This window comes from Monodon monoceros, unplaced genomic scaffold (assembly GCF_005190385.1).
Source record: "Monodon monoceros isolate NGI ecotype Baffin Bay Population unplaced genomic scaffold, NGI_Narwhal_1 Super_Scaffold_14, whole genome shotgun sequence".
NCBI lineage: Eukaryota > Metazoa > Chordata > Mammalia > Artiodactyla > Monodontidae > Monodon > Monodon monoceros.
The window spans coordinates 8750853-8776254 of NW_021703770.1; the positions used below are offsets into that span (position 1 = coordinate 8750853).

The following is a 25402-nucleotide window of genomic DNA, read 5'->3' on the forward strand; positions in this document are numbered from 1 at the left end:
TTAATTTCATGTTTAGGAGCTCAGGTTTAGAGATGTTAATGACTTGTAAATTGCTCTCCAACATAGAGCTAGAAATAGAAAGGCAAGAAGGATTCCTGAGCACTTGCACAGATTTACTGATGGAGATGTCAGCCCCAAAGTGGATTGCTGAAATAGTGGTTTCCCCACTGTTTTCCTTCCCATTCCTGGACAGCCACTGCGGTGTAAGAACATTCCTAACAGGGGTGCTGGCTTCCACATGAAATCACGTGTTGGTCTGAGACAATGTCTTCTGCCCAGTCCTGCTGGATGACTCTTGTCACCTTTTTTCCTACCTCCCCATCCAGGTAATTTTCTGATGTGACGGCTGAGACATGAGATCTTCAGCCTCCAGGCTCTCCAGTTTTTCATCAAGAGATTCACTATGGAATCGGTGAGTGGTCTTAGCCCATCCTGTCCAGAGAGCCCAGCCTGGGAAATGTGGAGGGATTCTTTTGGGGAGGTTGAAATGCAAAAGTTGATCAGACTTAAGCACTAGAATCTGACAGAGACACCATGGGTGTGGATATTAGTGGTGAACAGATCTTTGGCATTTGTAGAGCTGAAGACTTTCTGAAGTGTTTCCTGTCACATTACCTATCATCTGTGTGCAGAGGGAAAGGTGGTGGGGTGGTGGTATGAGAATGAAGTAAGGAATGATAACAAAAACAACACTGCCAACAAGAATAGATCCTATTTTAGCTGAGTGACTCTTTAAAGACATTACTTCATTCATTCCGCCCAACAATCCTACCAGGAAGGGCTTACCACATTCATTTTACAGATAGAGAACTTGCCCAACTGGATTTGAAACCAGTTTTTCCTGATTCCAGGTCTGCTGCCTTTTTCCTCTTGCATTGTTGCTTCTTGGTAGAGGTGTGATTTGTCCCATTTTGCAGCTGGGAATACTGGGGCCTGGCATAGGCGCACATGATAGAGTCTAAGGCATCTGACCTCAGTGGGTGGAGATTTGTGTTAGTGGATGATAAAAAACTGGACTGGACAGGAAGCGCCATGAAAACTAGGCAGAGAAAACTCCAAGAGTCCAAGGATCTTAAAGTTGCCAGGGTGACTTGACACAGGGTCCACCTGCTATGACTGGTTTTTCCCAGAAGTCAGCTTAGTGGTGGAAAGATTGTGGGCGCTGGAGGGGTGGTTGAATTCTTACTCCGCCAGCAACTTTCTGTGTGACCTCAGGCAAGTCATTAACCTTCTCTGTTCTGTTTTCTTATCTATGGAATTGGAGTAATAATAGTTATGTTTCAGGTTTTTGTGCAGATTAGAAAAAAAGGTGTATAATAAAGTGTCTTGCATAAAATAGGGACATAAAACATTATAATTATTCCAGTTTTTAAAATGAAAGTAATTTTTAGGATAATTAGTTAAGGAAGAGTGTCCTGAATGGGTAGGAGAGGTGAGAGGCTAGAGGCAGGGAGGCCAACCTGAGAGGCTTTGATGTGACCCAGACATGAGTTGATAGGGGACTGTTACCATCTTCCAGGATAAATGAGACTCTGCCTGCTTATCTTCATAGTTTGATGATTACAGGGTTACCCAAGTCATGTTTTATTTTGTTTTGTTTTATAAATCAAGAATCCAACACGAAAGTGACATTAGTTTTGCAGTTGTCTTTTTAGGTGATATTGTTACTAAACCAAACTTGAGTCTGCTCGCCTGACAGGCATCAAGGTCAATCTACTGACACCAGGTTGTAGTGAAGGAAAGTACAGCGTTTATTACAGGGTACCAAGCAAGAAGAATGGGCAGCTCATGCTCAAGAGATCTGAATTCTCCAGTGGTTTCCAGGGAAGGGTTTTTAAAGACAGTGTGAGGTAGAGGGTCACAGGGTGAGTGATCAGCTTGTGCACAATTCTCTGATTGGTTGTGGTGAGGTAACGGAGATGTTTCAGGAATCTCAAATCACCAACCTTTTGGTTCCCACCAGTCTGGGGTCTATGTGTTGGTCTATGATCAGCGTGCAGTTAACTTCCTCTACATGGTGGGGGTTTTAGAATCTGCAAAACAGCTGAAGGATATGACTCAAGATATTACCTATAGCCCCAAGAAGGAACTAAAGGTCCTTGATGTTGTTTTATGTCTAAATTGTTATTATTTTGTCTTGCTTCACTGCTTTCTTTTCATTTTGCATTTTCTCACTTCTCTGGTTAAATTCGTTCTTTGGAACTTGGGGAAGGCCTAGGGGGCTAAAGCTTTTCTAGAAACAAGAGGCGGGGAACATGGGGTTGGGGGTGTCTGTCCCTGGGAAGGTCCTTCAGGGTCCTCCTCAGTTTCAATATTAATTGCAATTGCAACAGCAGTGCATTATTTAGGATTAGGTTTTGCTATGAATGATGTAGAATCTAAAAGAACATTGGCTTAATCAGAAGGTAGAAGTATATTTCTCTCTTGCTTTGAACCGAAGGTGGTACAGGGCTGCTGCAGCAACTGTGAGAGACCCAGACTTTTCCTCTCTTGTTTTTCTGCCATGTGGACCTCCTTTCCCCCAGGGTCACCTCATGGTCCATTGTGAGTGCTTCTGCACCAGCCATCACATCTACCAGCAGAAAGAAGGGAAGAAGAAAGGCAGGCCCCTTCTTTTAAGGGTATCTGCTTCTGGGTGTCACACTTGCTGCTTCTGCTTATGTTCTGTTGGCCAGAATTTAGTCCTCTGCCTACATTTAACTGCAAGGAAGGCTGGGAAATGTGATCTTTCTTCTGTAAGACCACGTGCTTACCAAAATTGAGGATTATTGTGATTGAAAAAGAAGAGAACAAAAAACAACAACAAAAAAGAAGAGAACAGATATTGGAGGACAAATCTTTCTTTGCCATGCAAATAGTTACTGAAAGATTGCTATTAAGAGGGTAGGCTCAGTGGCCAGACTGCTGGTACTGTATTAGAATCTTGAATTCAGGACTCTATAGCTACATGACCTTGGGAAATCTACTGACTTCTGTGCCTCAGTTTCTTTATCTGTAAAATCCTATTTTATACATTCTCGTAAGGGTTGCTTTGAACATTAGATGAGTTAAGGTAAAGCACTTGGACCAGTACCTGGAACGTCATAAGTGCTATGTAAGTGTTAGCTATTACTATAACTACTGCCTCTACTATTAGTAATACTACTTCTATTACCACTATTACTACTTCTATTGTTACCATTACTGCTACTTCTACTATTACAGCTACTGCTTCTACTGTTGCTTTCATGCCTCTCCTTCTCCTGTTACTTCTGCTGCTGCTGGTGCTGTCACTACTACTACTCCTATTACTAACACTATTACTGCTCTATGACTGTTGTTGCCAGGTACCGCATATACATGTATAAAATTTTATACTCATAGCAAGGTAAGTATTATTTTCCCCATATGAAGATAAGAGAGAGCACAGTAACTTGCCAGATGGCATGCAGCTGGCAGGATAGTGGTTTACCTTTGGGTGGGTCAGGGGATAGTGGCCAGAAGGGAGCATGAAGCAGCTTCTGAGGTTCTGCAGATGTTCTGGGTGCTGGTTGCATGGGTGTCAAAATTCCTTGAATGGTACATTTATGACATAGGCAATTTTATGTGTTTATATTATATTTCAATTAAAACACATCATGGAGCAGGTAGGTGGTAGAACATGAACGAAACTACACCTGATTCTAAAGCCCGCGCTCTCTCACTATAACGTAAGGCCCAACACCTTTATCTCTTTTCACTTATTTGTTTGTTTGTTGGCTCTTTCATAACATGTATTGATCAATTGCTTATTACTTATGTGCCAAGAACTGGGCCAGGTTGCTTGGGATACAAAGGTACGAGCAGCACACACAGCCCTATCCTCATGGGGCTTTCTGTCTAGAGGAAAAGGAAAGATAAATGTCATACAGATAGCCAGCTACTGGGTCAGGCTCAGCGTGGGATGCTCTGGGGCCACAGGAGGGACACATAAACTGATCCAGCCATGCAGGTCTGATAAAATAATGTCCATCTCACTGATGCCCGTCTCAACCAACTCCTCTGGTAGGGCGGATGGTCCCCACATCCATGGGTAAGCTGACCGCATCAGGGCTACATCAAAACACATAAAGAAGTTCTTTGCCTTCTCTGCTAACAGGCCTGAGAAGGGGTCAGCTTTTCTTTTCCTTGTTTGTCACTGTGACAGTTGTGACCTCCAGCTGGGTGTCCTGTGGAGCAGACAAGCGCTGAGCTTTGGAGTTCAGTATTATGTATCTTCGTTCATAATAAAAATGAAGGAATAAAATCATACCCCACAACAGTGCAGTTGCCATCCCTGGAAAAGTTCAAGTCCAGAGGAATAAAGAACAAGATGTTCCCTTTTTTCACCTCAAATACCACCAGGATGGCAGGGGCAGCAAATGGCAGTGCAGTTGAATTCTGAGCCAGCAGTGGAAATCAGTTGCCCTTATTTTCAGGGGTTTTCTCCATCCGTAGAAATGAACTGACCATAACTTTAGACCCTCCTAAGCCACGCCCGGAGAAACCCCTTTGACTCCCTCTCCCTGCCTTTGCCTTTGCAAAGGTCACTGCAGACTCCCTATCCTTCTTATGCTGTGGGCTGTCAGCCCAAATTGAATTTCCCTGAGCCCAGCTGATGTCCCTTTTTGGCCGCAGGGCAGGTGTCAGAGGCTGAATGCAGCACAGGGACAGGAAATGTGTCCCCGGAGCTGAACACAGAAGCGTTGACCTCTGAACTCGGAGCTGCATTTCTGACATTGTTGGAAGGGTTGGAAAGCCTTATGATTTCTGGATGTGAAAGAAAAGGAAATGTGTTTTAGAAAAACAATGTTCAAGTTCAAGTTTATGTAAAAGAAAAAGAAATGTGTTTTAGAACAATATTCAGTTGTTTAGAACAACAATATTCAAGGGGGGAGGTGAATTATATTCAAAGGGCTGTGAAAGCCCTTTCAATGTAATTGAGGCTGTTTGAAACTCAACAGCTTATTCCATGGCCTCAGTTAGATGCATAAAGGAAAGAAATTACCTACCTAGACCGAGAATTGGGAAATTGTGATCCTGGTCTTGTTTCCTTCCCTCCCACCTTCCCTTCATTTTTTTCCTTCCCTCCTTCCAAATTTACTACGAAGCTGCTGTGTGCCACACCCTATGCTGAGTCCTGAGGAAATAGATGAATAGGACTCATCGCAAAGCCTTCCTGAGCTTATCATTTATTCATTTAAAAACATTTATTCATTCTACAAACATTTATTGAGTACCTAATTTGCTCTGGTCTGTTAGTAGAGATAAAAGACGTAGTTCCTTCTCATCCTGAGTTTGTACTTTATTAATTTTTTCACTTGCTCACTCAGCAAACACTCTGTGAGCGTCTCCTGTGAGCCAGGGACTGCGCCAGTGGCTGGGATTCCAAGATAAGCAAAATATAGCTTCTGTCTTGATGGAGCTAAAAGACCATACAACATTGTATTCATCTCCTAGGGCTGCCGTAACAGAGTACCACAAACCTGGTGGCTCAAAACAGTAGAAATGTGTTGTCTCACAATTCTGGAGCCTGGAAGTCCAAACCCAGGGTATCGGCAGGGTACTAAAGCCTGTAGGGGAAAATCCTTCCTTTCCTCTTCCTAGCTTCTGGGGTTTGCTGGCAATCTTTGATGTTTGTTGCCTAGCAGCTGCGTTGCTTCGGCCTCTGCCTGCGTTGTCCCATGTCCTTCTCTCTCTGTGTCTCTCTTCCTCTCTCTTACAAGGGCACCAGTCTTCTTGGAATAAGGGCCCACCCTACTCCAGTATGATCTCATCTTTAATTTACATCTTAATTACATCTACAAAGATCCTATTTCCAAATAAACTCATATTCATGGGTACACTGGACTAGGACATCAGCATTTTGGGGGGGACACAATTCAACCCATAATGAATATATATATAACCATGTAAAGCACCTACAAGGGCACTGGGTGTGGGTGGATCCTGGGTAAGAATAATTGACCTCCTTCTTCCACTTTCTGTCTGCATCTAAGGGGACTAGGCCTTTAGGGCAGGAACCCTGTGTTGCTCCGAGTGAGTGTTTCTGGATTATTTTGCCTGGGAGGTGAGACATTGTGCACTTACAGGGAGAGTCTTGTGTGGTGCAAGTTGATGGGCAGGGTTCATTCCCACTACTCTTGTTTTTGTTTCATGGGGTTGCCGTTGAGTCTGGGTGAACACCTGCCTTGATCGGGAGGCCCGGACTGGTGGTTAGAGCTGTGGGTTCCTATCCTGCCTCTGCTCTTGCTGGTCCTGTGAGCCTGGGTCCACGTCTTCCCTGTTCTCTGCCTCAGGCGTCTCACTGTACCTCCCCCAGGGGTCTTGTGTGGACCAGGTGGGGTTAGATGTATAAAGCGTTCGCGAGAGCTCCCGGCCCTCGGTAAGTGTTCCGTGTGAGTTGGTGGCGGTTAGGCCAGGGCACGTAAAACGTCCCCGGGAGAGGGGCTTACCCAGCTCATTCAGCACAGTCCCCTCAATAAAGACTGTTGTTCAGTGTTTAATGCCAGTCACCATCAGAACATTTTTTCCATAATCTTTCCTAAAGACGGTTTTCTGAAATATAGAAAACACTCTTAGCGCAAAGACATCCACTGCAGCATTGTTTAAAATGGTAAACAGTGGCAGACAAGACAAAAAGCTGCCTTATAATGAGGAATGAGTTAACAAATTAGGGCAAAATGATTTAAAAAAAAATAGGGTAAAACAATGAAAAGCAATGATGTAGCCATTAATAAGAAAATTATGGTCACTTTTTAAAGGTTATGAGAATGCTCATGATATAAATGTCATGTAAAAAAAAAAGTTTTGGACTTCCCTGGTGGCGCAGTGGTTGAGAATCCGCCTGCCAATGCAGGGGACACGGGTTCGAGCCCTGGTCTGGGAAGATCCCACATGCCACGGAGCAACTAAGCCCGTGCACCACAGCTACCGAGCCTGCGCTCTAGAGCCCGCGAGCCACAACTACTGAGCCTGCGGGCGACAACTACTGAGACCCGCGTGCCTAGAGCCCGTGCTCTGCAACAAAGAGAGGCCACCACAGTGAGAGGCCTGCGCACTGCAATGAAGAGTAGCCCCTGCTCTCGCAACTAGAGAAAGCCGGTAAGCAGCGACAAAGAACCAATGCAGCCAAAAATAAATAAATAAATAAATAAATTTAAAAAAAATAGAAAGTTTTATTTTTGAGGAAGTGACTGCATTTCCCTGTGCCTCAGTTTCCTCATCTTTAAAATGGAGACAATAACAGTACCTTCTATAGAAATAGGATCGAGAATTAAATGAGATGATACATGGGAAGCACGTGATCAGCACCTGGCACATATGAGGTGCTCACTAAATGCTAATTGTTGTTATTATTTATCATTTGGTCTAAATTATGTACAAAATAGTCATAGAAAAATATTTAGAATAAACAACACAGATGAAACACACATTTTCCGTTTTGAATGTCTTATTCAAAGGACTTCATTCTGTGAGTCACTCAGCAAACATTGAGCCTCTCTGTCAAGCACTGTTAGCCCGCAGAGCAGGAGGTTTCAGTGTAGGAGAGGGCATCAGAATCCCATTTGAGGGCTTTTAAAAAAACACAAGATGCCTGGAGATGCTGATTTAATCGATGTGTGGTGGGTTCCAGGCATCCACAGTCTTAAAAAAAAAATTCCACAAGTGACTTAGATTCTCAGGCACAGTCACTCCCCTGAAGAAGCATGCAAACCAGATGAGAAGATGGGAACCGCAGCGTAATATAAGGAGAATATAAGTGCTCTAGACTGGGGCTCTTGACTCTGGGTCCCATGCAGAACTCTGTAATATTAAAGATCCCCTTGACTCCACCCCCAGGTGAATGGAATCAGACTCTCCAGGAGGTTCTTTTTTTTTTTTTTTTTGGCTGTGTCACGGAGCATGCAGGATGCAGGACCAGGGATCGAACCCTTGCCCCCTGCATTGGAAGGGTGGAGTCTTAACCGCTGGACCACCAGGGAAGTCCCCCTCCAGGAGGTTCTGATGATCAGCTAGATGGAGTGTATGCAGCTCCCTCCTCCTGTCCCCAGCCCCTTCCTACCCAAGATGCAACAGCATAGGCTGAGAATCAGTTTTCCCAAAGCCATTTTCTCAAAGCCATGAGGCTGATGTATTTCCTCTGGTTGGTACCAGTGAATGCTTTTTAGAAAATTATTTGTTTATGTATTTTAAAATTAAAACATTTTGAAATGTTTTAATTGTGCTAAAATATACATAAACATAAAATGTACTATCTTAATGATTATTAAGTGTATAGTTCATTGGTATTAAGTATATTCCCATTGTTGTGCGGTCATCACCACCGTCCATCTCCAGAACTCTTTTCATCTTGCAAAACTAAAACTTTGTACCCACTAAATAACAGCCCCCCCCTTTTCCTGCCTTCCTCCAGCCCCTGGCAACCACCATTCTACTTGCTGTTTCTATGAATTTGACTACTCTAGGTATCTCACATAAGTGAATTATACAGTATTTGTCATTTTGTGACTAGCTTCTTTCACTTAGCATAATATCCTCAGGATTCATCCATGTTGTAGCATGTGTCAGAATTTCCTTCCTTTTTAAGGCTGGATAATATTCCATTGTATGGATATATACCACATTTTGCTTATCCATTCATCCATTGATGGATACGTAGGTTGCTTCCATCTGTTGACTATTATGAACAATACTTAGGTTGCTTCCATCTGTTGACTATTATGAACATGCTATGAAATGGGTGTACAGATATGTCAAGACCCTGCTTGGTGTCTTTTGGGTGATGGAATTCTACCCAGAGGTGGAATTGCTGGATCATAATGGTAATTCTATATTTAATTTTTTGAGGAACCACCATACTGTTTCCCACAGTGACTGTACCATTTTACATTCCCATCAACAGTGCACAAGGGTTTCTATTTCTTCACATCTTTGCCAACACTTCTAATTTTCTATTTTTGTAATAGTAGCCATCCTAATGGATGTGCTAGTGAAGGCTTTTAGCTGGAACACATCACTGTCAGCTTCATATTTCATTTATGTTGTGTGGGCTAATTAAGCAATTCCCAAGCATTTATTTAAGCTCTAGGCACTGAGAATAACGGACCTAAATAATACATGGATGGTTCCTGCCTTCAAGCTCTAGGAGTGGGTCAGGGGAAATAGATGTATGACAAGTAATTTTGTCCAATAAGATACATCCTTAGGGAGCATATTATACATGGAATACAGTTTAAAATGGTAGGAGATGTTGACTGAGTTTAGTGCCTCAGTGTCAACACACGAGATACATCATTCGAGCAGACCTAGAGGCCTAAGTTTGGGCTGTCCAACAGAACTTTCAGGATCGCCCAGCAGAACTTTCTGTAATGGTGGAAATGCTCTGTCTGGTGTCTGCTAGCTACATGTGGCCGTTGAGCACCTGCAATGTGCCTGGTACAACTGAGAAATTGAAGTTTTAAAGTTTATTTAATCTTAATGAATTTTCATTTAAATTGAAATTAGCCAGAAGTGGCCAGTGGCTAGTGGGTTGGGCAGTAGAGTTAATGGAGAGCGTCTGACATGATTCTCAAACTTGAATACTCACGTATTCAAGGGATCTTGAATCCCCAGGATTACCTGGGGATCTAGTTCTAAAGCAGATTCTCAGGGGACTTCCCTGGTGGTCCAATGGGTAACACTCCATGCTCCCAATGCAGGGGGCGCAAGTTCGATTCCTGGTCAGGGAACTAGATCCCACACTCATGCTGCAACCAGGAGACTGCATGCCGCAGGGAAGATCCCGCATGCTGCAACTAAGACCCAGAGCAGTCTAAATAAATAAATAAATAAATAATAAAATAAAAAAGCAGATTCTTAGGCCCTCCCCCTTGTGTTGTGGTCCCTAAAGTGTGTAGTGGGGCAAGGAGTCTGTGTTTGTTTTTTTTGTTTTTTTTTTTGTGTTACGCGGACCTCTCACTGTCGTGGCCTCTCCCGTTGCGGAGCACAGGCTCCGGACGCGCAGGCTCAGCGGCCATGGCTCACGGGCCCAGCCACTCCGCGGCACGTGGGATCTTCCCGGACCGGGACACGAACCCGTGTCCCCTGCATCGGCAGGCGGACTCTCAACCACTGCGCCACCAGGGAAGCCCGGAGTCTGTGCTTTAATAGCCACTGCAGGTGATTCTGATGCAGGTGCAGTTTGTGGTTTTCAGACTTTTGTATCAGAATATTTTCTTCAGATGAAAGCTTAAGAGAGCTCAGTGTAAAAAACAGACAAGAGCAGAGTTCTTTGTGGTTGAAGTAGGGCTGGGACCCAGGGCTCCATACATATAGGGGGGACATGCTCTATCCTCCCTGGGGGAGGTTTCTTGTAGCACAATTCATACAACCCGGATCTAGCCCAACCTTGTCATTGTATTAATCTGAAACCCTGTGAAATGCAGAGTAAGATTTGGTTTCTAATAACTGTAAGCATGCCAGAACCAATTTAAAACCAATAATTACCTCTGGAAATGCAAATTGAAGCAGAAGTACAATGCCTCAGCTTGGGCTGCTACAACAAAAGCACCGTGGACTGTGTGGTTTAAACAACAGACACTTATTTCTCACCATTCTGGAGGCTGGGAAGTCTAGGATCAGGGCGCTGGCAGATTCCATGTCCAGTGAGGGCCTGCTTCTTGGTTCATTGACGGCTGTCTTCCTCATGTCCTCACATAGTGGAAGGGGCAAGGGATCTCTCTGGGTTCTCTTTTATAAGGCACTAATACCATTCATGAGGGCACCACCATCATGACCTAATCACCTCCCAAAGACCCCACCTCCCGATACCATCATATTATGTGTTAGGATTTCAACACATGAATTTTGGGGAGACATAAACATTCAGCCCATAACACACAATTAGTGCGTTAATAGCCATTTTTCCCCTTGCATTGGACATCAACCACCCACCTGGGCATCACATGAGGGGTTGCAGAGCAGTGATTAAGAGGACAGCCCGAGTCTGACCTGGATGTGAATGCCAGCTCCACCCACCCCTAGAACTTAGTGATACTAGGCAGGTTTCTCCATCTGTAAAATGGGTATAACAATATCTACCCCATAGATAACACATGTAAATCCCAGCACCTGGCACTTAGCGTTAATTATTATAACAACAACAACTAACATTTCCTGAGCATTTAACATGAGCCAGGCACTTTACTCTTCTAAAATTTGTTATTTATCACCTCATTTAATCCTTACAACAGCCCGTGAGGCAGGTACTATTGTAATTTCTGTGGTAAAGGCAAGCTGAAGCTCGTGGAGGTCTGGAAGGTTGAGGCCATGATGCTGGTAAATGGCAGAAGTGGGATTCAATTGCAGGGAGCCTGGCCCTGGACCCTGGAATTTCCACTTTTCCACACTGCGTTATTATCCCTAGGTCCTAAGGAAAGCCTTTTTTTTCTTTTTTTGCGGCATGCGGGATCTTAGTTCCCCGACCAGGGGTAGAACCTGCGCCCCCTGAGTTGGAAGCGTGGAGTCTTAACCACTGGACCACCAGGGAAGTCCCAGGAAAGCCTTTTAAGATGAACCCTCCCCCACCCCACTTCCAGATCTCAGAGGTTCAGAATTATTCTCCAAGTCAACTCAGCTTCGAGGAGCTGCATTTGACCCAGCTGTCCACTCCCTCCCTCCAAAAACACTGTTTTCTTTTGGCTCCCAGGGCGCCAAGCTGCTTGGATTTGTCCTTGTGCTTTTGCCCTCTTCCTCTGTCTCTCAGTGGTGCACCCCTTACTCCAGCCAGTCTCGGAACGTTTTCAAAGACCGTCTGTATGCTGACTACTTCCAAATGATATCTCCAGCTGAGCCTGTCCTCTGAGTTCCAGACTTGAGTATCCCAAATGCCATACTCATGTTTCCGTTTGGAAGTCTAGCAGGCACCTCGAACTTGGGATATCCAACTTGGATTATTCTCCACATGCCTCCTGCATGAGAACTTGCTATGCCCCTGCTTAAAATGTATCTGTGGCCCCAATCCCCCCTGCCCATTTCACTTAGAATGAAATCCAGATTCCTTACCATGGCCTGCAAAGGCCAGCATGATCTAGCCTCTGCCTGCCCTGCGCTGTCCGCCCTCACCCCATGCCCTCAACAGACTTCAGCCACTGACCTCTTCCTGTTCTCACACTCAGCAAGTGCTGTCCGGTCTCAGGACTCAGATACATGTTGCTTTTCTGCCTGCAGGACCCCTCTCCCTGCACCTCCATCCCCCAAGCCCCTGCTCTTCACAGGGGTGACAACTTCTTGTCCTGTAGCCTCAGCTAGCATACTACATCCTCAGACAGATCTTTCCTCATCACCCTACTCTCCCTGACTGCACCCTGTAGGTTTTCTTTCCAGCACTTGTAAGAATCTGGAATTATTTGTTTGTTCACAAAGAGAGCCCGGCACATAGTAGATGCTCAATAAATACGTATTATTGTTGAATTCAAATCAGTGGCCCCTGTTAAGCCGATCATGAGCATAAAATGCCAGTGCTAGGCCTGTAATTTGTAGAATCCTGTCACAGGCGAGGTGGTACTCATATGTGTATACGAGTGATTGAAAATTGGATGGGACCTGGGCTTTTTTATGGACCTTGGTCTCTGTTTTCACATCTCTTCATGCTGGGCCATCCAAACTGTTAGGACTTAACAAGGATAATCTTAAGAGAAACAACAGCCTTGGATACCCAATGCATATTAAAGTTGATTTGATTTTGGTTGAAAATGGAAACTATGAGCTAATGCATTTTACAGATTTGAGCAGAGAACAATTTTCTCTGTTTAAAACAAAAAGCCTGAGATGTAGAACACTTTGTGTGGGTTATCGTAGTGCCAAAAGCTCCTGAAAGGGGTTCTCTGCAAATATTTGGGGTTTGATGCTCATAAACAACCACACAGGTTTTCCTGAGAATCAATAACCGTGGCAACAACAGCATCGCTTCCAAAGTGAGAATGTGCTTGCCAAGCTGAAGCGCAGAGCGACTGCTTTGGCTGAGCCGCGAACCCGAAGATAGAGGTTTACAAAGTGACTGCAGACAGGTCATTAACAGGACTGGCTGCAGGGAACTCGCCCCGCTCTCCCTTGCCGCTGCCTCTTCAGCAGCCAGCAGCAAGATAATTGACTGCTAGATTCCCGAGCCACAGACCAGGCTCTCCATGTTGCAGCTTCCAGAAACACCTGTTCTACAACTGCCTGTCTGTCCACCCAGTAGGCACAGAGCTTATCTTCCCAGAAATGCTAGCAAAATCCCTGAATTGATTGCCACTGGTTCAGCTTGGGTCACTTGTCCCAATCACGGTGGACCACGTGATGGGATGGATATTCAGAATGGACAGGCCTGTGTCACGTGACCATCCCCAGAGCTGGGGAGAGGTCAGCACCATGGAAACCAAAGGACTGAGAGGTGGCTGCTGGGAGGCCAAAATGCCGAGGCCGCCCCACTAAGCAAGTCACTGGAGGTAGGCGGAGCCAGTAGCCTAAGTTCAAACCACTCCTTTAGCGGGTCTTCTAGCGTCTTTGTTCTGCTTTGGCTCTTTTAATTTTTTTTTATTTAATTAATTTAATTAATTTATTTTTGGCTGCGCTGGGTCTTCATTGGTGCGCAGGGGCTTTCTCTAGTTGCGGTGAGCGGGGATTCTTAACCACTGTGCCACCAGGGAAGCCCTGCTTTGGCTCTTTTAAATGAACCTCAAGCACACGCTCCACCCCGACTTGCTTCTGGGATGGCTCCAGGCCATATTTGTCAGTTGGCCTCCTGTTTCTCGTCTCTACTCTTAGCAACTTTGTTCAGCTCATCCCACTGGATCAAAGACAGAGCTTGACTCCCAAACCCCTGCCTTTGACTGCTAACTTCCTCTGAAATGTGGGTCCAGGCCTCTGTCCTACCCCCAGATCGCACACCCTTTCCATGAGAGCAATCTCCGCCTGGCAGGCGGGAGTGTGATGGGTTGTGAGGCAGATCCAGGCGCAGACAGTGAGGGCTTCCAGGGCCGGCACCGTGACACAGCGGAGGCCCCTGCCCGCGGCTTCCTTGTCCTCGGGTAAGCGTACAGTCTCCCCAATGCCCCAGTCGGCCTGGCCCTGCTCCACTGCGTCTCTACCACTCACCTCTCCTTGTCTGCGCTCCAGCCAGACCTGAGTTCTGTTGGTTCCCCGAGGAAGTCTATCCCTGGGGCACTGGTCCCTTCTTCTCCTTTTTCCTTCTTAACTCCCACTCATCCAAGCCTCGGCCCAAAGGGCATTTCCCCAGGGAAGCCTTCCCTGACACCTCCTTGCAACTCAGCTAGCACCTGTCTATAACCTGTGTGTTCTGTGTGTGTGTGTGTAGGTATGTGTGTGCACGTGTGTGTGTGACCGTCTCGCTTTTACTCATGTCAGCCTCTGTCCTTCTCACTAGATTATCATTTCCAGGAGGGTGGGGACCATCCCAGTCTTGCTCACAACTATCCATAGCTTCCAGGACAGTGCAGAGCACATAATAGGCACTCAGTAAATGTTTGTTGAGTGAATGAATGACCGGGCAATGAGGAGCTATTGAAGGATGTGATGTGAGAGGATGACTTGCCCAGGTTCTTCAGATGGAAACGGACACCACTGTCTCTGAAGTCCACGCCTTCTGACTCCCTCCTCTGTCCAGCAGTGGGGTTCTCTGAGTAGCAGGAGAGGGAAAATGACAATTGGAACACAAAATGGCCAGGTCCTAAACGACTAGTGAGCTGACAGCTTTGATGTTACACCTAAGGTGTTGTCATCATCCCGTCCTTGGAGCGGTTCTGTCTCACGTACAGAGGAGAAAGTGGTTTGCATGTTTATTTTAATTAGAGAAGACCGTCCCTGCTGGTAACTTGAGGTCATTCCATTTCACCTTGGAGTGCCCCATCTGGTTTGAGTCTTCCATCACTCTCGGACCCCATAATTTCGTGATAAATTGACTGATGGGGACCTGGGGGTGGCACGCATGGGACGCTGACTTTGCAAGTCATTAGCACATTTAATCTTAGAGGACTCTGGCACCCCCTTCACATGAGTTCAAAATAGAGTTCAGAGTGTGACCTGTATCACAAAGGGCAGTCTTCACCAGCAGGCGGCCAGGCCTGGAGAGGAGCCAGGAGAGCGGGGTCTCTCTGAGAAATACTGTTCTGTATCAGTTGGGCATCCTTCAGTGGCAAGCAGAGGAAAAGAGAAGTCCAAGGCTAGTGCCAGCTTTAGATGCTCCTGGATCCAGGGATGCCCCTGGGGTCGTTAGGACGCAGTCCCTTCGTCTGGTACAGTACAACACATATAAACATTGAGACTCTCCCTTCTGACACTTCCTTGCTGTGTGACTTTGGGCAAAAACCACTAACCCCTCTGAGCCTCGGTTTCCTCCTGCACCGAGGATTAAAGGAGCCAGTTAATGAAAGCACTTAGCACAGTGTCTGGCTCTTCTCTCCTAATGGTTCGGGGCTCATAGCCTCCTGGCTACTCGTCCATTTAAAGAGAGTTTCTCTTTCCCCAAAGCAGTCAGGGATACGGACCTGGGTCTCAGGCTCCGTGCTGCAGGCACATGCTTCCCGTGGCTGGAGCTTGGGAAGCACCTCGGGGAAGAGGTCTGAGAAGTAGTGAGCAGCCTGCCTGCCAGACTGGGCAAGGATGGAGTGGAGTGGGGACCAGACTGAGGGTGTTATTTCCAGGTGGAAGATTGAATAAAGAGCCTTGCAGGCCCTTGTGTTGTGAAGGGGATACTAGTAGGAAGAGTGGCAATGAATGTGTGTCGGCCACATACGACAGGTCCACCGGCCCTTCCATGCCCTTGTGCCTTTGCACGTGCTCTTCCCCCTGCCAGGGGTGCCCTACGTACCCTTCACACTCCCCATTCATCTGCAAGACCCAGCTCTTCTGTGGAGCCCTCCCCAGCCCTTTCCCCTACCATTAATTGCTTCTTCATTTTGGAACAAGCATCTATGGGGTGATGGCCCTGTGTGCTGGAAACACAGAAGAGAATAAATCACAGGGTCTGTGTCCGAATTTAGTTTGATCCTTCGACTCCACTTTGTTTCTCCTCTATCTGAGCAGTTTGTTCATTTATTCAGCAAATGTTTATGAAGCACCTTCTCTTTTGCCAGGCATTGCTCTGGGAGCTGTGGATTCAGCAGAGAGAGGAAGAGACAATAAAATCAGTAAATACTATTAACAAACAAGATACTTTCTGATGGTGTATAGTTTAAGAAAATAAATAAGAGATCGGGAGCAGGTTGGGAGGAAGGACCCTGTGGAATGTGACATGAAGGATGACAAGGACCAGTGCAGGGCATTCCATGTGAGGGGGAATAGCATGTGAAAAGGCCCTGTGGTGGCATGTTCCAAAAATGACAGTAGGAAGCAAGGTGAGGTGTGGGGAAGGGGGGGCGGTTTGGAAAGTGAGGTCAGGGAGGTGGGCAGGGGCCGGGAGGGGTAAGACCTTGAGACTGTGTAAGGGGCTTAGATTTTATTCTCAGTGCCTTGGGAAGCCATCGTTGCGATTCCTTGTCCAGCTGGTGCTTTTCATTTTCGCTCGAACACTGATGTGCAGTGTGGTGGCCACTAGTCACGTGCAGCTACCAGGCACTGGAAATGTGGCTGGTCTGAATTGAGATGCCCCAGAAGTACGAAATATACCAGTTTTCAAAGACTTTGTAGGGAAAAAAAGGATGCCAACTGCATCATTAATAATATTTCTATTGATTACATGTTGCATTGATAATATTTTGGATATACTGAGTTAAGTAATATTTATTATTAAAGTGAATTTCACCTGTTTCTTTTTACTTCAGTGACCTAAAATTGAAAACTTTTTTTTTTTTTTTTGGCTGTGCCACGTAGCTTGCAGGATCTTAGATACTTGACCAGGGATCGAACCTGGGCCCCCTGCAGTGGAAGCGAGGAGTCCTAACCACTGGACCGCCAGGAAATTACCTAAAATTTAAAACTACATGCAGTCCTATTGTATTAGATTATATTTCTATTGGACAGCACTGCCCTAGAAGCGCCTTCAGCCCTTGCTTTTACCTGCCTGGGTTATGATTACCTCTTGCCTTGTCCACGTTCCTCCTTGAGGACTGACTGCCTCTGGTTGGTGGTCTTTTCCCCGGGTGCCGTCTATAGGAGCAGCGTTGGTGCCCACCCCGTGGTCCCAGTCCCCTTGGCCCATACTGGTTCCCAGGTGCTGAGCGCCCAGGACTGCTTCTGGACCCGAGGTTTCTCTGCCTGCTCAGGCTGCATGTAGGTCAGGCCAGAAGTGCTGGGGGTTAACTCCCCAGGCAGCCCACAGCCAGTGAAGGAAAAGAGTTGGAGAATAAATGCCCCAGCTCCCTGCCTGCAGGTGCACAGTCTGAGGTGTGTCCCAGCCTCTCCCAGACATCCCCACTAGGGCTGGAGCCCGGTTGTCCCTGGCAGTAACCTCCTCTTTCATGCACCCTTATTGGCTTCCTTCCTGTCTCCGTCTTAGTTCCCCGTTCATCCCCCTGGGTTCATTTCCTTAAATCCTTGTCTCAGACTGTGCTTCTGAGGGATCCCAGCCTGAGACCTGCGGTACCCAACACATAGGTGCTCAGTAGAAGGAAGAGGGGCATCATCTGTCCGGCACCCCACTGGGTGCAGCTGTCGGGGGTAGGATGCAGGTGGCAGGGGCACAGGCTTCCTGGCTAGTCTTCTCCAGCCCCTGGACTTCTGAGCCAGAGCGCTAAGAGCAAGGACATGGGCCAGGCGTGGGGCGTGGTGTCTGGCTGGTCCGAGTGCCTCTAGCGGCCACACCCAGAGGGACAGTTGAGTCAGCGAGGACAGAGCTGCCCAGATGTGTGCTGACCTATAGGAGGTCAGTCTGGCAGTGGGGCCCCGGCGTGGCTCGCAGCTGGAAGGGTGGTGGGAGTGTCCAGCACACGCCATGAAGCAGAGAGTTGATAGGCGTGATGTCTTTTTTTTCTAACACCACTTCTGACCCCAGGCAGCTTTCCAATTCTCCGGCAGAAACTGGGTGTCCAACAACTCAATTTTGACCCTATGTACCTGGAGTTAGCGCAGACCTCACAGGTTAAGGGCTCAGTCCCATAGGACGGCCCCCACTTCAGATGCCAGTTACAAGTCCCCGGGGCTACTTCTGATTGACCGGCTATAAGTTCGCAAGTTTCCACAACCTCCTCCTCAAGTTTTATAATTCCCTAGAATGACTCACTGAGCTCAGGAAAGCACTTTACTCCCTGTTACCAGTTTATTATAAAGGATGCAACTCAGGAAGAGCCAAATGGAAGAGATGCATAGGGCGAGGTGTGGAGGGCCGAGGGTGGGGGCAGGGTGCGGTGCACAAGCTTCCTTGCCCTCCCAAGGCTCACCTGGCACACTGATGTGTTCACCAACCCGGAAGCCCCGAATCCCGAAGTTCAGGGGTTTTTATGGAGGGTTCATTGCACAGGCATGATTGATCAACTCTTTGGCCATTGGTGATTGAGCCCTGTCCCCAGCCCCCAGCCCCTCCCTGGCGATCTTCCTGCGGACTGCCCTGAAGCTATATAGCCCCTTACCTGTGAGTCATCTCATTAGCACACAAAAGACACTCTTAGTACTCTGGATATCCCAAGGGCGGTAGGAGCTCTGTGCCAGGAACGGGGCAAAGACCAGACATATTTTTTGTGATACCACTGTGGGGATTAACTCGTGAGATCCCTTGGAAGACCGGTGACTGGTGACTTGCCTGGATCACGCTGTGTTCTATGTATTAAACGTGTATTGGAAGGAGGAAGGGAGGGAGGTGACAGATCTTGCTGTGTAGAACTGCTGCTGTGCATCCATTCTTCAACAAGCCTGCAAAGCACCTACTGTATGATCGTGCCATGTTCATTCAGGGCCAACATTGTAGCCAGATTGAACCTTCTCAGTTTCCAACCTGTTCGTGGCCACTGCCAGCTTAGAAGCTCTGACTTGCTTTTAGGACAAAGACCAACTCCTTCGCATGACATCCAAGGCTTTCTCCAGTGGCCTCTGCCTATCTGCTCTTATCCTGCCGGTCACACGTCCTTCACTCTCATTGCACTGAGCTGTTTGCACTGCCCCGCATCTGATGTGCGTGTCAGGCCTCCACGCACTTGTACCTGCTGTTCCGTCTGCCTGGAACATCCTTTGCCAGCCATCCTACCAGCTAACTTCTCCTTTGGGAGGCAGCTCGGCATCACCTCCTCCAGGCAGTCCTTCCAGATTCCCTCCTTACCATTGATTGCCCTGTTGCTTCTCTATATCCCCCGTATCTATTTATCCTAGAACTTCGGCCATTCAGCAGATACATATTGGGCACTTATGTTGAAGGGACTGTACAGTTAACTAAGAGTCCCTGCTAGTGTCTGTCAGCGCTGATGAAGAGCCAGACAATGAACTAATCACCATACTTGTACTGTCTCGTTTAATCCTCACTTCTGCCCTATAGTAGGTAGGCACTAGTATTAACCCCATTTTTCAGAGGTGGAAACTGAGGATTAGAGAGATTAACAGAGACAGTGGTGGAACCAGAATGCACAACCCATCAGACCCCAGAGCTCTTGTACTTCCCTGGAAGACAATATTGTCTTTTCTTGTTCTGCAGTTATCTGTTTACTCTGCCTCCCTGGATCAGTCCGGGTCCCAGCAGGAAGCAGATGGAGCACTCAAAATAGGATAATTCGAGCAGAGTTTAATAAAAGACTCATTTGAGAAGTGTGGGCGAGGGGTAGGGAAACCGCAAGGGATGGCGGGGCCCTCCAGGCTCCGCTGAAGGTCTGAAGGGGCGAGGGAGGGGGTGTCTCTGGGAAGCAGAGCCGGAGAGGCTGTGCACAGAGGGCCCTCATTAAGACAGCAGCCGGAAGGGCCGGAGCCTGGAGCGGAGGGGAGCACCTGCCTCCTCCATCCCACTGGCCTCCATCCCATTGGCCGAACCCAGCTGGAAGCCGGAGGGCCAAGGAGCTTTGAGATGTGTTCAGAACAGATCAGGCCCCTGGGGTCCGGCGCAGGACAGGAAGGGCATTGAGTGGGCCTGGTGGGCCACCTGCATCTCCGGATTAACTGTAGGCTTCTTGAGGGCTCTGCCCTGCCTGGCTCCTACTTAAACCTGTGGGGTCTCACGTCGAAGCCAGCAGGCTGGAGGTGCTCCACGTGTGTGTCCAATGAATGAATAATGAGTGACCAGTCTTTAGTAAAAAGGCTGCTTCCGCAGTGTCTGCTTGTCAATCACGTGTGGACTCAAGATTCTGAGGGTGTATTTGTGTGTCTGTCTGTCTGTGTCATCTTTGAAGTTTGCGGTGGGGAAGAGGATGGTCAAGTCCTTCCAATACTGAAACATCTGATTCTTTTTTTTTTTTTCCGGTACGCGGGCCTCTCACTGCTGTGGCCTCTCCCGTTGCGGAGCACAGGCTCCGGACGCGCAGGCCCAGGGGCCATGGCTCACGGGTCCAGCCGCTCCGCGGCATGCGGGAACTTCCCGGAACGGGGCATGAACCCGTGTCCCCTCAATCGGCAGGCAGACTCTCAACCACTGCGCCACCAGGGAAGCCCTTAAGTTCTTTTTTTAATTGAAGTATAGTTGATTTACACTATTGTGTTAGTTTCAGGTGTACAGCAAAGTGATTCATATATATATATATATATATATATATATGATTTTTTTCATTATAAGTTATTACAAGATACTGAATATAGTTTCCTGTGCTACACAGTAAATCCTTGTTGTTTATTTTATATATAGCGGTGTGGATCTGTTAATCCTGTACTCCTAATTTATCCCTCCCCCACCCCTTTTCCTCTTTGGTAACCAAGAGTTTGTTTTCTATGTCTCTGAGCCTGTTTCTGTTTTGTAAATAAGTTCATTTGTATCGTATTTTAGATTCTACATATAAGTGATATCGTATGATATTTGTCTGTCTCTGTCTGACTTACTTCACTTACTGTGATCATCTCCAGGTCCATCCATGTTGCTCCAAGTAGCAGTGTTTCATTCTTTTTTTATGGCTGAGTAATGTTCTATTATGTATATTTATATATATATATGGTGGAATATTTTATATATATACACACTGCGTTTTCTTTATCCATTCATCTGTCGATGGACATAGGTTGCTTCCATGTCTTGGCTGTTGTAAATAGAGCTGCGATGAACACTGGGGAGCATGTATCTTTTTGAATTAGAATTTTTGTCTTTTCCGGATATATGCCCAGGAGTGGGATTGCTGGATCATATGGTAGTTCCATTTTTAGGTTTTTGAGGAACTTCCATGCTCTTCTCCATAGTGACAGCACCAATTTACATTCCCATCAACAGTGTGGGAGGGTTTTCTTTTCTCCACACCCTCTCCAGCATTTATTATCCGTAGACTTTTAGATGATGGCCATCCTGATCAGTGTGAGGTGACACCTCATTGTAGTTTTGATTTGCATCCTGACTTGATTCTTTTCAGTGCTTCTCAGAAAACTTTTCATACCTCTTGCCCCATTTGAACTTGGATGTGAAGGTGGAAAACAGAGGCAAGTAAATGCCACGTTAATCTCACACTGCCTTCAGGCAGCCACGGTTACTGGGATAATTGGGCCTCGTCTGTCAGCCTTTGCCTGAATTCCTGAGATGAGGGAAGAAAAAGCAGCCCCAATGTGGAGTCCACCAAGGTCAGGCTTGGCCCCATGGGAGGTGCTAGCACCCAGGGCAGAGTGACCAGCCCAGGCTGTGGCCATGTTTCCATGCCTTGTGGTTGGGAGGCCCTCTCTGTGCTTCCCAGTTGAAATTATCTGAAGAAGAGCACCCAGCCAGAGAGACAGAGAGAAACAACCTGAATTACTGTAGGATGTGCATTTGGGAACCCGTATTTGCTGGGTTAAAGGACTCAAAAGCAAAAATATAATTCCAAATTGGTTATAATTCTTTTTTTGTTGTTTTTTCCAATTTGTGTGTGGTGTGGCAATGTGTGTGTGTCTCTGAAGAGGTAGGGATGGGGGTAGATTATCTCCCCCCTCCAAGAACAACAGATGAAGTGGAACTTTCTATCTTCCCTTTTTGTTTATTTGTTTCTCAGCTACATCTGCAGGGGTGAAGCTGTAGGCAGCCGATGTTAAAAAGCGGCACTGGCTTTGAGATACACAGACCTGTTTGTTAGGACGTGGGCCACGTATTTAACTAACTTCTCTGTGCCTCAGTTTCCTCATCTGTGAAATGGGGATCATCTTACCTCACAGGGTCGTGTAAGAATTAAAGGAGATATAACAGAGGCAAAGCTCTAGGAATGGTAGGTGGACAGTAATGGCCATTCCCTTCCTTCTCTCTCTCTTTTTGGCTGGTAGAACTCCACTTGCCTGCTCTTTCTGTTACACCTTTCAGAATCTTCTCTAGTGAGACCAGAGGGAGGAGACCTCATTTCTTTCTTTCTCTCTCCCTCCCTTTTCTTTCTTTTTTTGCTTGCATTGCTTGTCTTCTTCCTCCTCTGCTACCCCATTCCCACCTCCAGCCATAGCCAGCACCTACTGGGGCCTTTCTTCCCAGCCAGTTCTCCAGGGCCTCCCTGTCCATGGTCCTAACTACAGTGAGCAACAGCATATTGACAAGGAAAGGTACAGTATAGCCTGAGGACCATAGAATCCAAGGGTTGAGAGCCTGAGACTAAACACTAATCAATAACTGTAACGCATCCCTAGGTCCTTCCCACCTGTCGATCCCTTAGTGCCCACCAGGGAAGGTCTGTGGCTGAGACCAGCAATTTGGAGCAGTTAGGAAACAGGGGCAGTAAAGATGCAAGTCCGGGAGGCAGCCGACCAGTGAGGCTAGGATCCCAAAGCTGACTTTGCTTGAAGAGGGGCTTTGGATGATTCTTTATAGTGGAAGCCTCTTCTGCGTTTTGCCTTGAAGGTAGTCCCAGGTGCTGTACAGACGGGGGCTCTGTGAACAGCTATGCCACTGTCTTTAAGGGATAAATCACTGTAGCTCTGCTGTCCTCCTCTTTGAATGAAAAGAAGCCAAGATGCATTCGGCTCCTGCCATTTTCCAGGGCTGGGGAGTTGGGTTCCTCCCATAGAAGCCAGACCCCACGGCCCAGGGTAGGATTCAAACTCGGGTCAGGGTGCCTTTCACGTCTGTGCTGCTTCCCCAGCAGGAACCAGGTAGTGATGAAGCCAATTCTTTGAGTGGGACAAAACCTGCAATTTATTGAAGTCAACAGGTATATATGCTTGTTAAAAAGCAATTATGCTGAAATAATATAGACCAGAAGCTTGACCCTAACTTAATGCCCTTTGCATTCTGAGGAGGAGACTGCATTACGTGGGAACATGATTTCAGACCTTTGCAGTCTCGAGGTTGGTAATAGGACAATCCAAGGTTTAAACACTAGAACATAAACTACTGCCCAGATCAGATCCATCCCAGATCCATGGTGGATCGATGTCTCGTCTCTCTGGAGGCCTTCAGCTGTGGTGTGGTCGAAAGAGAAGTGGACCTGGAGCCAGAAGAAGTGGAGTCAAGTGCAGATGCAAGCACTTCGGAGCTGCCGGGTGGGAGGAAGGTTTATTATCCTCCCTGCAGTTATGCTGTCTCTCCAGGGTTGTGTTGAGGATGAAATGAGAAATATTTGAAAGCAACAAATATTTTGAAAGTCCCTTGCCTGCTACATTGTAAGTGCTAATAACCATATTAATTTCCATCCTGCTTTAATTTGCTTAGCTTCTCCCCACTTAAGATTGGTTTATATTAGTCCGCCTCTGTTCACGAATATATATGTGTTGGGATCAACCTTGGCAAAGGTTGTCTCAAGGGACAGAGGTACCATAGGGTTCCTGAATGTGGGACCATTTTCTGGCTAGAAGAGTTGGTCCCTTTTTAGAATCAAAGAATGTGAAAGATGGCCTGGGCCAAATCTTCCTTGTGTGTGTGTAAATGAGTATTTTTGTATGTGTTTATACTCCACTGTATTCCTCAGAGAATAGGGCAAATTACATGATAGAATAGATGACCCAGTGGAAAGATATATGCATAAAATGCGTAAAATTCAGGACGCAGATATGCTGGAATAGCAAGACTAAGTGTGGTGGTATAGCTGTGTATACCACAGGACCTGTAGGTTTGAGACTGCAGATTTCTCCCTGAGCTTTTATACATATATTATTATACATGAAGTTCTTCTGTGAACATTATTATATTTGTCTTTTGGTGAACATATGTATGCATTTCTGTTGGGTTTATACCTAGGAGTGGAATTGCTGGCTCATATTATTCTTTGATTTTAATTGACATCATCAGAGCAAATAATAATTATAAAAATAGTTTCATGGAAAACAAGGAAGATTCGCATTTCAGTTCTTTGGATTGAATGAACATTTATGGAACACTGATGTCTTCTCGCATATATTAGCTTATTTAAATTCACAACAACCTCGGATATTGCTGTCTTTAGCCAACTGCAGAGATGAGGAAATTTGAGTCTTTTGGCTAATGTTCATACAGCTTGTGTATAGTAGTGTCAGGATTTGATCCCAGGTCTTTTGTTTGTTTGTTTGTTTGTTTTCTTTGGTACGCGGGCCTCTCACTGTTGTGGCCTCTCCCGTTGCGGAGCACAGGCTCCGGACGCGCAGGCTCAGCAGCCATGGCTCACGGGCCTAGCCGCTCCGCGGCATGTGGGATCTTCCCGGACCGGGGCACGAATCCGTGTCCCCTGTATCGGCAGGCAGACTCCCAACCACTGCGCCACCAGGGAAGCCCTGTTTGGGTTTTAAAAAATATATATTTATTTATTTGGCTGTACCAGCTCTTACTTGTGGCACGTGGGATCTTTAGTTGCGGCACGTGGGATCTTTAGTTGTGGCATGTGGGATCTTTAGTTGTGGCATGTGGGATCTAGTTCCCAGGGATTGAACCTGGGCCCCCTGCACTGGGAGTGCGGAGTCTTAACCGCTGGACCATCAGGGAGCTCCCCAATCCCAGGTCTTTTGAATGCTAGTCTGTGTTCAGGTTGGCCATGCTGCTTTTCTTGAGAAGTTGGCATCTTTGGGCACCAATACTTTCTGTTTTACGTTATTTTTACACACAAGAGAGAATTCTCTCTCTTCTGTTTTATGTTATTTTACTGATTGAAAACCCTTCCAAAAGACCTGCACCTGGCATGGTGCCTAGACTATAGCATCATGTCTCAAACAAAGGTCCATCATTTTACATATCGCTTCATATTGAGACTGGAGTCAGTTGAGCAGAATGGTTTGCCCTCACTAGCAGACACAGGTATTTGGAATTTCTTTCTTGCGGGGGATGTGCGTTAGCAAATTTCTGCAGTTTTTTGTTGGTGTTTTTTTTTTTTTTTTTTCTTCTTTGGAAAGAAGTAGCCCCTTCACACTGTTTCTGGCATAACTGCTCCCTTCAGATTGCTGAGGGCTTAAAAACCGGCTCACC

At 46.6% G+C, this 25402-nt stretch overlaps 1 protein-coding gene across 3 annotated transcripts in view; it reads left to right on the forward strand.

The window, feature by feature from the left end:
- Positions 1 to 334: 334 nt before the first annotated feature.
- Positions 335 to 25402, forward strand: part of ASAP1 (ArfGAP with SH3 domain, ankyrin repeat and PH domain 1) — a 318997-nt gene continuing 293929 nt past the window's right edge. For all 3 annotated transcript variants that reach the window (XR_003793517.1, XM_029222664.1, XM_029222666.1), the window contains exon 1: positions 335 to 412. Coding sequence is in view for 2 of the 3 variants with exons in the window: in XM_029222664.1 (XP_029078497.1) it covers positions 354 to 412 (59 nt within the window). In the remaining variant the exon portion in view is untranslated. The remainder of the gene's footprint in view (positions 413 to 25402) is intronic.